This window comes from Apaloderma vittatum, unplaced genomic scaffold (assembly GCF_000703405.1).
Source record: "Apaloderma vittatum isolate BGI_N311 unplaced genomic scaffold, ASM70340v1 scaffold8089, whole genome shotgun sequence".
NCBI lineage: Eukaryota > Metazoa > Chordata > Aves > Trogoniformes > Trogonidae > Apaloderma > Apaloderma vittatum.
Genome location: NW_009735775.1, coordinates 102,472 through 123,188, shown reverse-complemented (window position 1 = coordinate 123,188; position 20,717 = coordinate 102,472). Strand labels below are relative to the sequence as shown.

Genomic DNA, 20,717 nt, shown 5'->3' with positions numbered 1-20,717 from the left:
GGTGCAAGGCATGGTTACCTGTCACTGGTGCTGCCACAGTGGTGATGGCAGGGAACCACCAGCAAGGACAGGGAAGTCTGCCCTTACCTCTGCTTAAACTGTGCGTAGACCCAGAGGGCAACAACGACATGGTACATGGGCTATTAGCTGTAGCTGATACCTCTTCTGGTATTTACATATCCAAATGAATGATGCAATGCTTAATGTGAAGAAGTTAAAAGCATCTGTAAAATATACGGTTGCAGGGATGGGAGGTGGGTATCCAAACACCCTGGAGGATTTCAGAAAGGAGATCAGCTGTAAAAGCTATGCTGCTTCTCCAGCAACATGTTGCTTATGCAATCAGCCTGAAATCTATGATTTGCAGAAAAGAATTCCTGACGGAGTCCACCATGAAAGTTTAATGATAAGCTGGATTCATGTAGGCCAAATATTACTTTCTTAAATATTATATTTTATGTATCCTATGAAAATTCGTGGTACTGTTATTTCACGTATTAGGAATAAATTTTACATCTGCATATTACTTCAAACTTGCTCCATATAAACTGCTTCATGGCAAAAGGAAAAAGCAAAGTCTTCTTCAGGCCAGGTTGTGCTGAGTCCTTTTGCTTTAACAGTGAGAGCTGTAATAAGTGGCAAAATCTCCTTCAATTACCAGAAGTACAGGACCATCTTTAGATCCACTGGCTAAAAGTCATAACTTTTAAATACTTCAGGGAACCAAAAGAACTTAAGTGATATTCTGTACATTCATATTTTCACCCTGAGGGACTTCTGTCTCTAATAACCAGCAATGCTTTGACTAAAAAAATTACAATGATTAAAGTACTTTGATCTGTGGCAAACACAGTATAGAATAGAAATAGTCTGCATTTACAGAGCATTTTTATTTCATAATTTTTATTTTTTTACCCATTTTTATGTATGATATATGCAAATATAGGTTAAAAAATATATCTTTTACATAGCAGTTAATATTAATATAATGGACATAGTTCCTCAAATATTGAAAGTGGATATGCAGTTTCTATCAAAATTCAGAAACCGGAGCATAATACAAAAATCTCCTTAATCATTAGCACCAACCAAAAGGTGCCAATAGTTGAAGGAGAATTTCAAGTAGGCAACACGACTAACTAACTGTGAGGGTCACTATCTATATTCTTACATAAATATATATGTGCGTGTATATATATATATATATACTCTCATTATATATATATTCTTAAAATATTTCGACATATTGAAAAGCTGCATTCAAAAATCCACTCAAACAATGAGAACTCAATGTCTCTAAACTGCGAGCATACTGCTTACCTGTACAGCATTTCACTTGAAGTATATTTGCTAAATATTATCCAGTATCTTCCTTTAAAATGTTACCAAAAGACTAGTTGGATTAGCCTGCAAGTTCTGATCAAACTATAAAGAATTCTAGAAGAATTTAATGGAATTTACTATTTTTTCAACAATATTTTAATTATGTAATTAAATATATGGAAAATTGTCGATGCTTATCCTTGATAGGAACTACATTCTATAACGTCCTCTCAAGCTAATGGAAAATGTGCCACTTTAAATTTTTTTTTTAATGAAAGTAAAGGACATTTTACATAGCATTTCAAAACACAAAGCTGGCCTGTGACAAGAGAAAAATCTGCTGTGCATACTGGCCAAGTATGTCACTGGATTATATGCAGTTTTTCATTACCTGAGTCAGGAAAAGGGCCCAGAAGCATGGTCAGTGATGCATTTATTCTAGGATTTCTTAATTTTCCATATACTGACCAAACTCTAGACGACTGTTCACCTCTGAAATTATTTTTGCTAATCTTAGTGGCTAGCAGTATACTTACATTCAGCATACAAAAAATACTCAGCTAATTAGGAAAATGTTGGGAAAACATTTTAGTCTACTAATTTTAACCCACTACAGATCACAAATTAGCTATTTAGCAGAAACTTATGATAGATTATGACTGACTTCTGATTTCTTTTCGAGAAACCTACTCAAAGTAAGAAATCACTTCTGGCTGTGCCTCAAGTTCCCATTATGCAAAATGGAGATTCTATTATTGATATTTTCTAAAGCAAAACTCTACGGATGGCAAGTATGCTATCAGTCACAGAGCTAATAATATTAGTAATAACAGGTTATTGCTGCTATTATGATGATTACTATTTCAATTATGTCTGTTAGATATGTGATATTATTCTTTATTGGTAGTTTTCATATTATGTGTGGAACCAAGAACTAACTACTGGGTTTTAAGAATATCCACAAATTGTTCAGGTGATACCTGACTGCAGTTACAAAGACGTACTTGTGTGTGTCTGCACTTTAGATATGCTGCATAGGGTGCAGAGAGCAGAGTTGACATCCGTACCTTTTTGAACATGTAGGCTACATATTCTCTGCTCCAAATCTGGCTGACCTGTTGAAGCAAATGACCCAAAACAGATTTACCAAGTTTGGGTCTGCAAGAGAGTGGTGGAGCTGCCAAGGACACAGGCAGTTCCCATGAATGGGCTCATGGCTGCCAGGTCTCAGTGATGGAAGAGTTTCTTTCTGAAGACTCAAAATACATGCACATATCAACAGTAGTGAGGACAAAAGGTATCAGTGTGGTTTTTTAGCCAAATAAGGGCACAAAGCTGGTTTCAGCATCAGGGAAAGAGCAAGTTCTCCCCAAATGTTATCTCTCTGCTGAGATGTCACAGCCAGATTCTCTGGTGTACTGCACTGCAAGAGCTCATAGTTCAGCTTCATACTTTCCATTGTGAGGGGTTTTGAGACATTGTTTTTTCTTTACACAGCCTACAACATATTACATGAGCCTTAAAGTATATCTTTGAGACCTGTTTCTTTACAAAACCAAACTGACACTAGCCAATGAACTCAAAAGACACTAAGGATGGACATACAGCTTAAACAAGACACACACATAAATAAAGCTATAAAGAGGTTTTTTTGGAAATTAAATGGAGAAAAAATACCCAGAGAAGCCTCTGTGGGCTGAAGTCTCTTCTCCTCTTCCCAGTTACAGAAGAATCTAGTAGAGTTATTCAGCTCACCACTACTCACTTCTCTTGTGGGGATAAAGAGTGTGTATTTGAATGAAAAAAAAATATTTCTTTGTGCTAGAAGGACATCAGAGGAGAAGAACCTGATATGATACAAATCTTCTCCAGCTAATTGTAAGTTTGTAATTTGTAGTTCTATGGTAAAACAACTGATTGCAAGTCATGCTTCAAAAATACAATGACAAAAATCCACCTTCATGCAGAACTTAATTCTTTCTAGTTTTAATAATATTGCCTATGACTTTCTTGGTTTATTTCTACTAGAGCTGTTACTTCCTACAAATCTAATTATTTACCTGTGGCTTCTTCTAGTGTGGCAACATCCAGTCTGGGGCTGTAATTTCCATAACCAGCAGCAGTAAAAGCACGAATCTGGAAAACATACACTGTTCCTGGCTTTAGGTTATTAATAGAAGCTGAAGTGGACTTGGTTTTCACTGTTGAATAGGTCCTCTCCCTTTGATCCTAGAAACAGTAAGACAAAAGATTAAATGACATTTACAGGTCAGATTTTATCCTAGTTGCTCATCAGCAACTGACAGCCAGCCTGGGCAGTTTATTTCAATTTGTTGAATGCTTTTTTCCCCAACATAAAAAAATAAAGCATGCTCTGTGGAGTATTACAAAACACTGTCAATGCCATGAGGAGCTCTAAGCGTAACATAAAATTCAAATGGGATGCTCATGTTGTTACTCATAAAACATCCAGACATAAAATGATTGCTTCTTTGGCTCTGATTACATTTTGTGAAATTTTGATGAGAAAACAGCTTGGCCGCAGCTTTCCACGGGGATCTGTGGGATCTAAACAGTTCAAGGACAGGGAAATCTCTTTTTTCATGGTCAGAACAGCACCCCTTGTTACCATCCAATACCACATTTAAAAAAATACACAACTGCCAATGTATAACAGCTGTATTTTGCACCAAATTCTGAGGTTTTCTCTTGGTTTTGTTTTTTTTTGGGTCAGGATTTTATTTCTTTTTCAGGTTTTGACTCTACGACATCAAGACAAACCCAGGGTAAAAAGCTCCATATGACACCCCCCAAATTTGAAGCTGTAAGATTACAAATCCTGTGAGTAATAACTCACTTTCAACTACTACAAGCTGTATCACAGATCATTACAGTATTCAAAAAGCTCTACTTATGCATCACATTTAGTGATCTAGATTATCCTTCAGCACAGATATGTGAGGCCCTGTTGATTTTCAGCAGCAGATGCAACCCTGATTTGAAGGGCAGAAAAGATGAATTAACCAACCATCTGAACGCACCACACGAGCAGAGAAGCATGAGCCGTACAACACAGTGCTAATGAGACAGATACAGAGGGAAGGAATAAATCTGTAACTCATTTCAATAGTACTTCGGCAGCAAAAAATGATGGAGAACTTTCCCCCTCGCAGTCAGTAAAGCAGCAGAGGCTTTTGCTGGAATACAGGGTTAAATACAACATACATAATTTCTTTTTTGAGATTCAGTAATGGCTTCTCCTGGGTCTTGCCCAGCCTGTCATTTGAGCAAGTCCACTAGCTCGGCTAGCAACAATTTTTCTTATCTTCTCCAAGAGGGTTTAAATCATCTCTAAGTGAGGACCATGGTGGAATGTATGTTGGTATGTGAGAAAGAACACGAATGCTTGACAGATGAGAAACAAGTGTAAGAAACCCATAAACAGTCAGGTTCGGGACTGCAAGCCACAGTGGAATTTCAGAGTTTGGGTTCTGATACATAAATGAGGCTTATTTGAATTGCCAACAGTTCTTGCATTTAAAACAAAGAAGTAACAAAAAAATAAAAATAACCTGTGCTAGAAATCTCACAAGACAAGCTTACTTGGGAGATTTCAGGCAGTTTCCATTCCAGCCCTAGCCAGAAGTGAGAGGTGAAAAAAACACTTATCAGAATATTTCAGAACCACAAAAATGTTTGATTTCATTTGGCTCTGAAAGGAGCTGGGAGCTGAAAGTGCACCTCTCTCTTTTCTTTTAAAGTAATGGAACAAAACTTAAACTGCCTCTCTCATTCTGAGCAAAAAGCTTATGAAGTACTTTTCAAGCTGAACTGCACTATTTTGGAAGGAAGGCAAGCATTTAAGTACTTGTGTTTAAATTGTCTCACTGAATTAAAGCTATATAGTCCAGTTTATCTGTGGGTGTTCATAGTATGAGCTTCTTATTCTCTTTTATTAATTTCAGTGTAATAATACTAGTAGGTTTTCTTCCATTGCAAAAGAACTTTAAAATCAGTTCCTGTCTTTGCAAACAGAGGAAACTGGCAATGAAAGTCTGTCACCTCTTTAAACATAAATACATAGAGAAAATAATAAAAGCCACATTCTCAAAGCTATCATTATATGAAAAGTCAAGTATCTTTTTGGCTGTTAGTAAATATGTAAACTTTTTTTTTTTTTTTAAGATGTGTGGGCTTTATTTGTGTGTCTGCACACACACATGTGCTTGAGGAATAAAAATTACCTTCTAAAATCAGTAAAATGTCTTTTGAAAACTTGTTCAGCTATCTGGTAAGTATCTGGTAAATTTTGTTATAAGAGTGATTAAAGTGAACAATTGAAACAGGAGTTAACATTAAAAATTAAACATTTTATTCCCTTCCCATATGATATAAAGATTTTTGATAAGTATATTTGTGTAATTCAGTATTGAAAATTACATGTGACACTTAATATCAGATCCAATGTGGTCTGAATTTACCCAATTTTATGTTACCTAGTAAGCTAACATGCTCTTTTTGATACAGAGATACTATTACCTTGTATGCAGAGATGACATGTCTTCACAAGTAATCACAAAGGAGCTCCTTTGTTCATTCTTTTACATTTTAGTGATTTCTTTTTTTTTCTCCCAGAATGTTTTAAAAAATTAGGTATATGTTACTCTCTACAGCAAATTTCCCAGGGAATCTGGAGACGTCACACTTAGTCTGGGTCCCATGACAAACATACAGCTACACAACCTGCTTTCACTCTGCTTTCATCCAGCTTACAGTTGCATGTGGCCCTACTTATATGCTTGTCAGAATTTTTTTATTCTGGAGTACTTCAAAGTTATCATGGATGAAGCGCCAGACACACTGAAATGAATGGCAAAATTCTGAGTGACATCAATAAGATTGCAATTTCACTCTACCAGAAACGGAGATCACTTCATCTACTATTGAAAAGCAGACCTCAATTCATTACTGTGTTGAGAGGACAAGTGAAAAATAAATTTCACAATGCTGGGATATTTTAAAAGGACAAAAAAGGAATATTTATAAGCTGAAACTGTAGGAAGTGCTTTGGAAGTTTTCAGACACCAACTTCAAGCTGCCCAGCTCATAAGGAAATACCAAATACAGTCAAGAGTTGTATTTGATGTATCATCTCAAGACTTGAATTGCAGTGACACAGAAGGAAATGAAAGAAGCTTTAAACAGAACGTAGAGAGACAAGAAAATGACACATATCATGGTGAAATATCCAAGCCCAAATTAAAATTAAAAAAAAAGTGGAAAAAAGTACAGATTTTAGGTGGATATTGCATTTTTTTGCATACCAAAATGCAATATATGACACATACGATAACAACAGTAATTGCAGGGATTGACTAGTTATTAAATACGAGCAAAAATCACTGTGACTTTGAAGAGATAGGATATAGTTGATAGCTGATGGCATTAACATTGTTCCACAGCACAGCAAGCCAACATGAAGTAAACAGCACATTGTTGTAAATTAGAGATAATCTTAGCACTTACTTTCTCATAATACTTGATTTCATATTCAGTAATGACTCCATTGGGATGTTCTGGTTCCTGCCAGGAAAGCTCCACGCTCCTCTGCAGCACTCTCTCTTTCATTACTCCACTAACTTGCGAGGGAGCTGTTTGGACAAGATGTGTCAATAAATAAAAAGCAAATTTGTTGGATGCCTAAAATCAAATGTCATTACTGATCTGCCCCGTGCCGAGCCGCTTTCAATAATGTAAAAGAAAGCACCTTTTCATAGTTCACACTTGAAAGCTAATGAATATTCAAGCAGGACCCTATTACTGTTCACAACCTTAGAATGGAAATCGAATTAAAGTGCAAACGGCAAAAAGTGGCATTGTTCAAGCTAGTGCAAAACTGAGATTGATGGGATAGGAATAACAATTAAACAAATTAATTCTGATTAAGATAGCAAGGTAGATTTTTAGATTGATGTGTAGCAAATCAAGAGTCTAAATATTTATTGCATATGGTTCTGAAATGCACATAAAACAAAAATAATGTTTTAGAAACAAAGAGACATTTTAGACTTACTTCATATGACTGATTCCAATTCTGCTCAAAAAATAATCTGTCACATTATCTGATTACAATATGATGATGGAAAGAACTTTGTTAAGAGACTAATGCCATGCTTTTTCATTAGTTCAAACCTTTCCAGGATGTTGTCTCTTTAAAGTTGAAGTTTCCATATTTGGTCTTGGCATTTTTGGAAACTGTGAGACAATTTAAGAAGTAGATCTTACAAAAGAAAGGGGACATCTCACTCTACAAATACACAGACTTGCACACTTCCATGCATACACACACATACACAGAGTTACCTAATAAACATAACGCTCAAACAAGTATCTTCTGAAATAAAAAAATAAACCAAACAGAATGTATAGGCTTTATAGAGCCATTGACTCCAATTTAAAAATGCTTGAGAGAGAATGTAATAAAATGTGAGAGACTGGATAAGTAACTTGTTTTATCAGCTTATCTCATGTTTAACTAAAAAGAAAGACGGCAGGTCTTCTGCTGACGTGTCTGTCCAAAGGAGGTCAGACATCAAACTTTTCTTCAAACATACAAATTGCCTATATGAATTTAGCACCAAACTGCTGTAAAACCAAAGGTTTTTAAAAATCAGCTGTGGTATTGGAACCATACAGAACTTGACCTTGTTCTCTTTCAATTCAATGGAAATGATTCAAGGGCCTAATACTGCTCATGCAAAAGATAAACAGAGGACCTGATTCTCAGCCTTCAGCAGATAAAATGACATTTACGTGTACAAGAACTTGCTCATATTTGGAGAGAAGATTCAGACAAAGGAAAGGAAATGAAAATCAGAGATAAATTTATCTCTTTTTCAGTATAAAATCTCACACCGGTACTATACTGGAATGTTTGTTTGAATAAAAATTCAGAAAATTTTCTATCTTTTTCTGGGTAAAAAGAGCAATCTTTTTTCAGAACTTGTATAAAGATTTCACTATGTAAAACAATGTACAGTCTTCAGACAAAAGGTTTCTTATCCCATGCAACAAGCAGGTGAACTTAACATTTTAAGGAATATAGAAGTAAAACATCTAGAATGAGCAATCCTGTAGCATTAAGGATGAAAATATAAAGTAAAATATAAAGTAAAAAATATAAAATATAAAGTAAAATTTTCTACAGCACAATCAAAATAACAATCCGCTAAAAAACTTAAAATTTGATAGTAAACATTTTAATTGTGAAGTTATTGGCCTTTTTAATTATAACATGTAAATTCATGCAGATTTTTAAATTAATTTTCCTTTTGTTACATTAAAGGATCCAAGAGTACATGAAAATTAAGAATTGAAGATCTGCATAATAATTTTCATTATGAATTATTATGTGGTATATAATCAGTAAGATCAAAACTGAAGACCTCTTAATATAGGCTGCCTAATTGATAAAACCATAAAATTGTACCATGCAAACATCATGGGTTGATACACAATTCCAAAGCCAGTATCGCTCTGTTTTGCTCTTCTTTCATTCTCTTTCTAAAAGCTTACCAGTATTTTCGCTCTCTAATTAGCGAAATATATTCTTTTTCGTAACTAAGAGTGTGAAATGCAGTAACCTAATTTACTCTGTCTAGTTTTCTTTGCCTTGATTAACTAGTTGTCTTCTTTGTCCAAATGAGTACTGTAGCATCCTGGCTGAAGTTTAGACAGGTCGTAATGTTTCACGTAAAATGTTTTATTTTATCTAGATAAATGTTTTCAAATTGCTAATTTTACATTTTTAGATGTCCAAAATTGTTAGTTTCATACTTGTCATGAAATAATTTTATGTTACCTAGGTCACTGGTGTTTTTCCCCAACATTCGCTGTCTTTTGTTTTAGCTTATCAATTTCTTTCTTTCTGCTGGCCATAGCATTAATTTTTTTGAAGCAGTGAGGCAAAATAAACTCACTTCTCCTGTTATTAACTCTCAGTATGTGGGGAAGGAACAACAATGTGGAGAAGGAGGAACAGAGAAGGGGGAAGATTTTAGTCAGGGAAATGAAATATACTCTGTGAGATTCCTACTTAACATCTGTACAAAGTAGACCACAAATATGCATATTCCATTCTTAAGGAATTTCCATACAAAACAAAATTTCAGTGATTTATCAACAGTGGAAGATAGAATTCAAAACTCTTAAATAAATGCACTCTTAGATGTATTTCCTGTAGGTTAATATTCATTTCATTCAAGAATGGTCATATTAAAAGCCAGTTTTGAAGTGGGGATTTTTGGTTGTGTTTGGGCTTTTTTTCCCCGTCCTAACTAACACAGAATGTCCTAAGCTGGAAGGGACCTTAGAGATCATTTTAATCCAGTCTCCCTGCCACCAGGGACGCCACCTTAGATCAGGCAACACAAGGGGACCGAATGGGAACTAAAACAATTGTTCTACCATTCGTTGGTAAAAGAACTACCTGAGGAAGAAGACAAAGCCTAACTCCGAAGGCTGAACATTCTGGTAGCTCTGGAGACAAATGTATTGTATATAATTCCCATACTACATAATATTCCTAAAATGCATGAAGTTACCTAAGCTTTTTTTGTATCTCCACATTTGCTAGAGGGAAGAAGGGAATCATCAAATTGGCTGAAGCCAGAGGATCCTCCTCTGGCAAGGCACACCAGACTGCTGTTATGGCAAGGAAATCTTTGTAAATCAGAGCAGCCACGTAAGCGAATTTATTAACGTGAAAGGCTAGATGTACATGCTACCTTCATCGTGTCCTCTCAGTTGCATTTCTTGATCTGTGCTTAATAAGAACGTACAGGTCAGAAGTATTTTTTTTCTTTATTCTAGTATAATAATTTCCTCTCTGTTCTCTCTGTGCCTTTCTTACAGACTGTTTTGCATTCATGTTTTATTTGTTCTGGCTTCCTGACACCTCCTTTTAAACCTTTAGCCCACATCTCATTGCCTATCCACGTTAATTAATTAACAAACTAGTAACGGCTTTGAAACTACTATGTGAGCAAGCTTGAAAGTGAGCTAAAGGATGCAATTAATCCCTAAATAGAAGATAAAATATGGCATTAAATGATAGAAAGAGAGAACTACATAAAACCAGAATTAAAAATTTTTGTTCCCACTGCTACATAAACTACTATTATAATGATTTAATAACAGTAATATTGATTATAATAATTTCAGTTTTTTTCTTTTAGTAATCTACTTCTCTCCACTGCTTCCATAATCAAGTTGTTCTTAATAAAGATACTTCTTACAGCATTTGTATACAACTAAGTATACAGCCCTGAATGACTTGAGCATGCATAATCCCTACTGTATCACTTCAGGTTACAAAGAAACATCACTTGTCGGAATCATTATTTCCATAATATATTACACTGGGGGATACAGCCTGTTCAAAACACCATTTGCTATCAACTTTCTTTCTTATATATCTCATCTCTTCTTTTTCTCCTCCCTGCTGACACAACATCCAATGCATCAAACGCACACAGCCTCTCAGGGCTAACAGGCAGATGTACCTACACATGCTGCATAAGAAAGCATTTTGAGAATGACAGGCCCTCAGCACACTCATTCACCTCTTTAAAATGCTTCAAATATACCATTCAGCAAAAGAAAAAATTGATTTTCACCAGGTTTCAACATCACAGCCACAGAGAAATATAACTCTGCTGGGCTTTACTGATAAAGCCTTCAAGTTATATAGATTTCAAGCTGGTCATCATTTTCAGATCAAGTTATAGAAAAAGTTAAAACTGAGGTGTCAAAAAGAGCAGGATATTCCAAGGAAATATTCTGTTCCAGAGAGAATATTGCATCTGGTGGACTGATGTGTTATATCCACACTGCTAAGCCAACCATATGGTGCATTATTAATATGTGCAAATATTTAGGTACAGAAATCTATGGTGATTGTTTTGGAAAGCATTACTTTTAGGCCAGAGTCCTCTGAAAAATGTTATAATATAATATTCCTCATGCCTTTAATCTCTATCCTTAGCTATTCTCTGGTTCTCACGCCTAATGTTTCCCTTGATCCACAGTGTACTTTCCAAAACACAAAGACAGATGCAAAATTAAATCTTTTGCACTTTGTATCAGAAAAAAAAAATATAAAAAAATCCACATCTGAAGAAACCACAAAATATTAAAACAAAATAATAAAAACTGAACAATGAAAATATGTGAAGCTGGACTTTCACATATAGAAGGAACTAGGCATAATGAATCAATTGCTAGTCAAAAATTGACTGTAACACCTTTTTATTGAAAAAAACCGACTCAGCAAAAGAAACATACCTAGTCATTTCTTGAATGTCTCAATTCCATGAACAGCATCAGCCATGAAGACTTTTAATTCTATATTTTTAAAAAAGTGTTTCTAGAAGCAGCATCGCAAGTGTTCAGTAATTCATGTGTAAAACCCAAACTATTAAAAATCCTCAGAAATAAGGGTTTCAGTGCAGAATGTTTCACAAATGAACATGAATAAGTGCTCCCAGCACATGATCAAACCCTGTATTAACAAATACTACCACATCCACCTTTGCAACTACAGCTTCATTACTTGTTACACAAAGTTCCTTAACTACTTTTTAAATATTTCTCTTTTTAATAGCAATAATGTGCAGAAGCCAATCTGAACATCATCTTTTACTTGCTGAAATTAATAGTAACACTCTCACTTTCATAGCATAGGACTCTTACAGCACTTCCCAAAGGAAAAAACATCTCGGCTTTTGGCCTCTTTCCTTTTCATACGACAAAGATATTCAGCAATCACTCAAAAGCACTGGCTTTTCATACAGCAGCAAAGAAATCAATTTCTACTTTACTGTAAAACTGTATCTTAGGGCCTGATGTAAGTTTTACATTACGTAAAGCATAAACACCATTTTTCTGCAATTCTACAGCAGTTGTGGGGTGTTTTGAGTATTCAGCCTGAAGGGGACATTGCTCACAGACGCAAACTATTGAAAAACAGAGATATTAGTATCCCAGTGCTTATAAACCTACTCAATTGTTTCTTTTTAAAATGTCTTTGCTATCTCCCTCCTTGGCAGAAATCTTTAGATAACCAAGTTGCTTTGACTCTACATTTTAAATGAGACCAGAATCTGGCATCTTACCAACAACAAATGAAAAGTGAACCCATGTAAACATATATGAAAATAGTAGGAGAAAATTATACTATTGTTACCTCTTAAATGGTTGTTCAGGAAGAAAATACAAAATTCCATACACTCTATTAAAGGTTCTGCACTGAGGTTACCCAAACGGCAGCCTTGTGCGCTGGCTCGCGTACTAATTTGCTCCCAAGAGAAGGTGTGTAAATGAAGTCATAACCTGGCCTCTCACCATGCTCTGTTTTGCTCTGAAGGGAAATTTAGGTATCAGAACTGCTGAAATTACTAAATAAAAGTGGCAGGCAAACAGATTGCACACCTCGAGGAACTGCGGCTATCGCTTTCAGGGGCCCAGGGTGAGCCAGTGGCACCACACTTTTTTATGCTGCTCTGAAGCAGTATGCCTTAGGATACACGCTCTCACTTGCCCCTGAGGAGCTATCTGATGTCCACAGATCTCACTTGAAACAAAACCTTGACAAGTGTTTGCAGGTAGTGGGCCAATTTTAAGACTTTACTGTGTAGATATTCCCCTTTATTTACTTATTGTTTCCTATAAAGATACAAAAGTCTTATGTGGGAAAAAAATAAATAATATCTATACAATGACATATATATATGTTTTTATTATATTCATTATAATATTTAAATTATCAAAATAATATGACAGTGCTATTCAAGCCATGATAGAGAGCTGCCACATCTTGCCTTTTGAATGCTTGGGAAAAAAAGCCTACAGTTCTCTTTACGATTTACACTAACATGGAAAATAATTTTCATTATATTTTATATGATAATTTATGCAAAAAGATAACAGAAAAGAATGATAGCTCTGATCATTATTAAATGGACAGACGGAAATTCGTAAGATTTTCTTTTTTTTTGTTATAGTGTATTTCTCGCCCCTCAGTTAAGTCTCCACATGACAAAGCAGCCCATGATAAAAGGTTATTGAGTACCACTGTATTATGCCATTAGTACCTATTGCTTTGGATCAATGACAGAGAAATTCCCCACTGTGTTTACAAGCTGCAGCATTCAAAAAGAGACCCAAATAAATCAGATATTTTACACTAACAATATCCTACAGAGAAGTCATTTTAACTTCCTCTCTGACACACTTTACTTTCTGGCTCATAAATATAACACAGTGTGCTTACAATGTTCTGTAAGCCATGAGCAGAGGCACACATGGCTCTCTGGGCCACTTGGGGATGTCCTGAGTACATGGTAACGGGCAATGTGGTCAAGTAATACTTGACTGCATTACTCTATTACATTTCTTTGCCACTGCTTTTGTGGCTGAGAAACTCTCAAATGATCTACTGAAAGGAACAGAAGCAGTAGTCAATTGTATATTTTCACAAATCAAATAATAAATATAACACCAAAAAAATGAGGAAAACCTATAATACATTCTGATCTCTCCTACTAAAAAAGTTCTAAGAATGCTTATGGCCAAATAGCTTTCCTGCCACATGTCTAGTGACTTACTAATTGTCCATACCTTTATTGTATCTGATGCATTTGTAATAGTTAATGACTTGGTAAACCATTCATCAACCTCAAAACTCACCAGCTGGATCAGTTGTATATGCTGTCTACTCTGGCAAATTCTGGGGAGGGAAACCGTATAAAGAAGGAAAAAGAACTTAACAGAAAGAAATTAAACAGTTTAGAAACATCAGGGCTGACAGTTTGTCTATCATGTTTTTGTTTTGTTTTTTTCTGGTCAAGAGTCTACATCCAGATCCAGTCTATGAAGTCCCCTGATTCTCCTGCCTGACATTCGGTACAAATATTATTGTCATGTCTGTATCCCATTTCTTCTAAAACTGGTGACTTGAGCATCAATCAGTGCTGAACGGATGCTGAGTTGCGTAACAAGTGACAACATCAACTCCCAAGGTATCCACAACTCTTGCTTTGTGAATAAGTTTTGACACGTCAGGCACAAACCTGATTTTTACAAATGTGTTAGAGTAACAAACCAGCCTTACAAATAACAGAGAGGGGCTTTTATTCTCCTGGAGCATTTGTTTTCCTTTGCAGAGGAAATATTTCTATGTTAATTAGATTTTTCTTTTGTCCTGCCTTCTTTTGTGATTCATCTTTCATAAGTCTTTTTATTTATTTATTTATTTATTTTCAGCAGAAACATCTGCCACCAGCCTTGCAGTACATCCTTGGCACACAGGTATTATTCTTCATCACAGAAAACACACCACCACAAAACTCCCCAACGATGAGGATACTCTTTTCCCTGGTGGGTTACTCAGACACATTATGTTCTCCCTTCTGTCTCCAGTCATCTCTGCTGGCAAGTGTCAATTACAGACAGAGGTTTTAGGGAATGGGAGGATAAAGCACAATTTACAAATACTTTCCTCTGGAAGCAGACAGGTGTAATGACTGAGACTGTTTGCTGTAATTGAATTTCATACTGTCATCTATTCAGTCACCAGAAGATGTCAGCTTCAAGGATGCTTCTCATGGGGAAAAAAAGCACAAACAAACAAAACCAAAACAAAAACCTCGTAACACATTCTCCTTGCTACTGTATATCTAATATTGCCATCCTAATTTGACTTCTCTAAAAGTTGCTTTTGCTGGAGGGTGTGAGGAAACTAGAACTGTGGGTCTGGAGGTCTACAGATTAGTAGGATTATGTTTGTTTAGTATAGGATGTCCAAGAGACAATTGAATGAATTCCAGCCCCATAACAAAGAGTTTTGTTTCAGACATAGCCAACCAAAATCTGGAAACAAAGTGCCATGCCAAAAATATAAAAACAGTTGATCAAATATTAACAGAAAAGCATATAAATATTCTATAAAGATGTCAACACAAAACAATTATTATCACTGTGCCAGAAGTTTGATCAAACTGAAGCTTTCAAAGACATAATTGTTCAGTGGGGAAAAAAATATTACCTCCTAACATTCCTAAAATGAGTACAACTTCTGTTCCAGCCTTCCAAATTCCTACGAAATGCATTATAACGGCACTACTAACGACGGGCATATTTCTGAAAGCAGCATGGGTGGTATTCTCAGGGAACGCAGGAGTAATTCTTTGCAAAATTACTTGCTTTGTTGTTTTTTTGTTCCCCACATTATAAGCCTGTACTTCGTCTCTCAAAGACCATTAAATCTCTAGAATTCAAGGAGATGGATAAATATCTGTCTGGGAATCCCTGCTACAGTGACAAATACCAGAAATAACAAGCCTGAAGGTAGTGACTATACATAATAGTGAAAGTCACGTCCATGAGAGGAAGCAGGCAGAGCAGTCAGCGAAGCTGCTTCTTCCATGAGCCCCTGACTAGAGTGAGGTCTTCACAGCTGTGGAGAAATGCCACTGACATAAATGCAGTAGGCAAAATTTCCCTTGAAGTACAAAAATTCACATACATTTTGAGAAATGAGAAAAAAAATCCATCTGATCGTCCCAAATGAAATAATTTTGGAAGTATGCATGAGCTGTTCAAAATACACTGTCATGCAAAAGTATAAGTAAATCACCTTATCTTAGGGAGAACATATTTTGCAAAGTGAAGCTAGTTGATTAATTTGAAGATAAAACACAAATTAACACCTTCCTATTAAACAGCAATGAGATAATGCACATATTTACTTAATAATAAAATACACAAAGTTTGTGTGCAAATATCTTCAGTTTGTATTTTCTCATCTTTCCAACCAATAATATTAAAACTTGTAACAGGAATAACACATTTCTATACTTAGGCAACTATATATGACAAACTGGCATGATTTTTTTAAAAAAAGTATCCCTAATATCTTTAACACAAACAGTAAACTCTAAAGATAATTTCCAAAAGTCCTTAAATATCCTTGACTTTGTATAGACATTGGTTCCTACATCTCCTTACTGCTTAAAATAACCTTTGACTTTCTGTTCTTTTTTCTGTGATTTGAGAATATGCTATGGTTCGATGCTTCTCCAGCTTCTGCTCACCAGAATACTTTGCATAAAGTTGTCTGATGCAGAAACTTATTAAACTGGAAAGACATCAATCATTTAATGAAAGAATTTACTACGTGGTTTAAAAGCTGTACAGAATCATCATCTTTTTACAGACATTCTAGTGGCTTCACTTCCCTGAATGCTATGAGGCTCTAAGGGAAACCCAAGTTCTGTATTCAAAGGTTAACTTCTTGGAGCTTTAGATTATGAAATGTCAATTGCACAAATTATAAACCCATTTAGCTTTTTGATTAGTTCCACTTTTAGCATACCATCTAGGGCTCAGTTCTGACCTCTCATCAATTATATTTTAGTTTAGCGGCATTGATTTTATCTAGGTTATCCTTGCTTTAAACCTATGGATATTAGATCAGAATTAGGTCCTAAGGGTAAAGTAAATACAGGTGTAATTACCATAACTGATCATGCAACTTAGCTACATCATTAATTGGCTACAATTATATTTTAAGAAAAAGATTACAATTTCTGTGCCAATTTCACAGAGATAGGTTTTTACTCTTTTATTTCAGAAATAGTTCTGGATGGGATCCAGACAATTTAATTTAGGCACCTGGGTGCACCTGCCCTTTAGGCAACTAGAGCTCTCCTAATTCAAGTGCTTTAAGCTCCCCCAAATAGCTTTGCTCCCTGTGACAGAGAGGTAACTGCGTTGGAAAGATCTAGAAGGAGATCTTGCCTGTTTGAACTGAGACCCATAAATTTAAGTATGTTTTCATTTTAAGGCCGTTGAAAAATTTTCTCTATGGACTACACAGTGAATTTAGGCACTGATCTTAGGAGAAACAGACGACTTGGTACACCAAAGAACAAATAACATTTACGTCCTTTTAGTAGACCCCCGATCTTCCTTACACACTATCTATAATTTCTTCTTATTGCTTAAATTTTCCTTGTGAATTTAGGAGGGGTATTTCTTGATCTTTAAAGCACCTTCAGGTAATTAGTCTGGAGTGTTCTCTGACTTACCTCTGATGCAAATCTTGTAGGATCCAGGTTACTACATACATTAGTATAAGTCTAATTCTTGGTGAGTTTAGAGGTATTTTAGCAAGCTGCTACTAAATACTGTAACTTACACAACACCAACTTCATAATTGTAAGGAGTCAATTTAATTCCCAAGTAGAATTTAAGTATGAGCTAACATTTTCATAAGAAAAAAGCACCACAAAACAACAAAATCAGAATAGCAGCTTCTGGGTCTGATTCTCATTCAATTTTTAATGGTGTGAATAAGTAGTGACTGCACTGACTCCTTTTATCCTGGATGTTGAACTTTAATCAATAACTAGGATGAAGGAGATGAAAATGGAGCTATGTGCAGTAACATAAAATGATGAAGTATTTCGTCAGAAAGGCTAAACTTAAAAAGAAAAATAAAAAGCATACAAAGCTGGTTCTGGTTTACTGCAGAATTACTTGATATATTGGAAAAATAAGCAAAACTGAATAAGCGTCCTTGAATAGTTTATTATGATTCTACTTATCCTAAATAATAAACTTTAGATCTGATTCTCCATTCCCTCCTTCACAATAACAACACTGAGAGAATGCAGGTTCCTCTGTCTTTCAGACTGTATGCAATGTGTCCTGTCCTGTTAAATAACAGTATGGAAAAATGGTGTCTATACATTTTACGAGTCCTTCCGGGTTTTAAAGGATACAGCAAAAAGACAGTAAAACAGGAATATCACAAAAGAAATTAAACGAGTCATAACCACAGCACTATTCTGTGTTCTAAAGAAAATTACTGTTTTCCTGCACAGACTGTGTAGAACATTTTTCAATTACTATTTTTCTATGAGAGGCTCCAAGTCTACAGTAAAAATTATTGCTACCTACATGTATATATAGCACAAAAATTGTATTCATCACCAACATCAAAAGACTTCTTAAAATAAGTGATTCCAAGGTGCATCAACAGTAGAGCAGCTCAATTTAAATGAGTGAGTACAGTGTACAATATGGTTCACATTTAGATTAGGCAAACAATATGACATCATTTAGACCAATAGTGTATTAAATACCAGAATGTGCAATGTTGCACAGTATGTAAACAGAAACAGAAATAGGACTGTGTCCTCTGAATATCAGCCTATTGCCTTATTCATTTGAAAAAGCTCCAGTGTAATTATTTATACTCATGAATGTATTATAATACACGTATTACGATGGACATACACCAGAATCATGAACATCTATAGCTGTTTCCATAATGAATATGGTCTCAATACTGCTTACTGTACAAAATGTAAAAAATAAATTATTGGTACTGGAATTTCCCATGATAATAAATATACTGAATGTTCATTACTCTCTCTTAAATGTGCATGTAAAAACCTTGCCTTAGAAAATAGCAAGGCTAATAAAGCACTTAGAAACTCCTCTTGTGATAAAATGATAAAAATACTCAATCTACTCATTACCTAGATATGAGTTTCTGTAGCTCTATGGAAAAAGGTGTAATAGTAGAGAGATTACTTAACTAATCATGTACTGCACACATGCTCAGGGACAATAAAAAAATAAAAATAAATCCCCCTTTGTTCTGATTAGCCAACAGTGGTTGAATCAGTCATAAAATAAAGCTGGCAATGATGAGGGCATGTCTTATTTTAAATCTCTACTTGAAGGGTTTTTCTTTTTTTAACCTTGCAATTTCTTTAATTCAAACTAAATTAAAGGTTTATGAAATAGCATATAAAGTTAGATAATATAAAGACTCATAGCACTTTTGTAATAACATCTGTATCCCACAGAAACCAATCAGTGTGCAGATTAAATAGGATAGATACTTCAAACAGACATGACTGCAAAATGATTTTAGGAGTGGAGTACCCAACAGGCTTATCTTTATTAAAAGAGCTTTTACTATGCACTGGCTGCATATGCTGCAGTGTTTAAGGTACTGTACAATTTATCAATAAATATAATTCTTACCCGAATACAAATTTCACCCTTTCTCCAAGTGTGCAATACCTAGCTGGACTCATCCCATCTGATTTTGCACCTGAGATGTTAAAATACAAGTCTAATCTCCTTAGGTTCTTACAATTAGTGGAGAAAGAGATCCTTCTAGTTTTTTGAGATATCATGGTAAGCAAGTCTTAGATGGGCCTTTAAGTCAGATTTTGTTGCTCCACATGTGTCCTGAGATGAAACTTACATCATTTGACTGGTAGGACTGGGTTTTTTTGTGCTACACCCTTCACAGAGTACAAGGTTCTTCCAATCATTTCGTTATCATTATTCAGTTTTAAATGGTCAACCTACTGTGACATATATGCAGATATGCTAATTTCTGGTGTTTACATCAATTTATCACCCATGGCTAGGAACTAGCCTCCCTAATTTAAACTCTTGAGTCTATGCAATAGATGTTTAATGGAAAACTCTCCCAAGAAAAAATTTAACTGAGGAAAGGGGCTGCCCTAAAAGGCATCCAGAAAGATATCCTATCTGATACAGCTCAGGCACCAAGGTAGGGAGGCATATCTTCCCTCTGAGGGACCTCAAAAGCACCTGACACCCTTCAAGAGGTAAATGAGGCACATTCTTTAAGGAGTCTCATTTACTCAGAGCTTAAAATCTGTGCCTATATGCAATACACAACAAAGTTTGGCAGACAGTCTACCACCTATCCGCCTTTCTGCTGCAGTCATTAACTCTTCTCCAGGATCATGAGAAACTACTCTCAGCCCCTGGATACAAGCAGATTTGAATTTTTACAGTTAATTTCCATAAAATTATGTTCTATGAATCACAGTTACATAAAAGTTATGTAGATAAACATGATAAGTTAGGATTGTCACTAATGCAGGTTTGTGAGGTGTAACATGCAAACAACTAGCCAGCTGACTACTGCAAAAAGGCCGTACAGATATACATGTCTTAAGTGACTGAGCTTCGACTGAAGTTACAGGATTGTAAATTGTGCTTAAACCCCACATTTTACTGTACAGCCAGTTTATCCACCTGACATACTCTAGTATTAAGTATATACTTCTCCTCCTCTTTTCAATTCTGGTAAACTGCTGGCAAAAGAATAAAAAAAAAAAGATCATCAGTATCTGCAGCATTTTTGCACAAGATGGATTCAATTAGTATGAAATTGTGCTATTTGTTTCTTTACTTTAGTTTTCATACTAGTCCATGGTTCAGGGAATATGGCATAAGAAGGAAGAGGGAAGGGAAGGGAAGGGAAGGGAAGGGAA

General features: G+C 35.4%; 1 protein-coding gene across 1 annotated transcript in view; it reads right to left on the bottom strand.

The window, feature by feature from the left end:
• EPHA7 (EPH receptor A7) overlaps positions 1-20,717 on the bottom strand; it is a gene marked incomplete at its 5' end in the record, with an annotated part of 145,074 nt that overhangs the window by 22,707 nt on the left and 101,650 nt on the right. The window contains 2 exons of the mRNA XM_009876711.1: positions 3,384-3,552; positions 6,850-6,974. Of these exons, the coding sequence (XP_009875013.1) occupies positions 3,384-3,552; positions 6,850-6,974 (294 nt within the window). The remainder of the gene's footprint in view (positions 1-3,383; positions 3,553-6,849; positions 6,975-20,717) is intronic.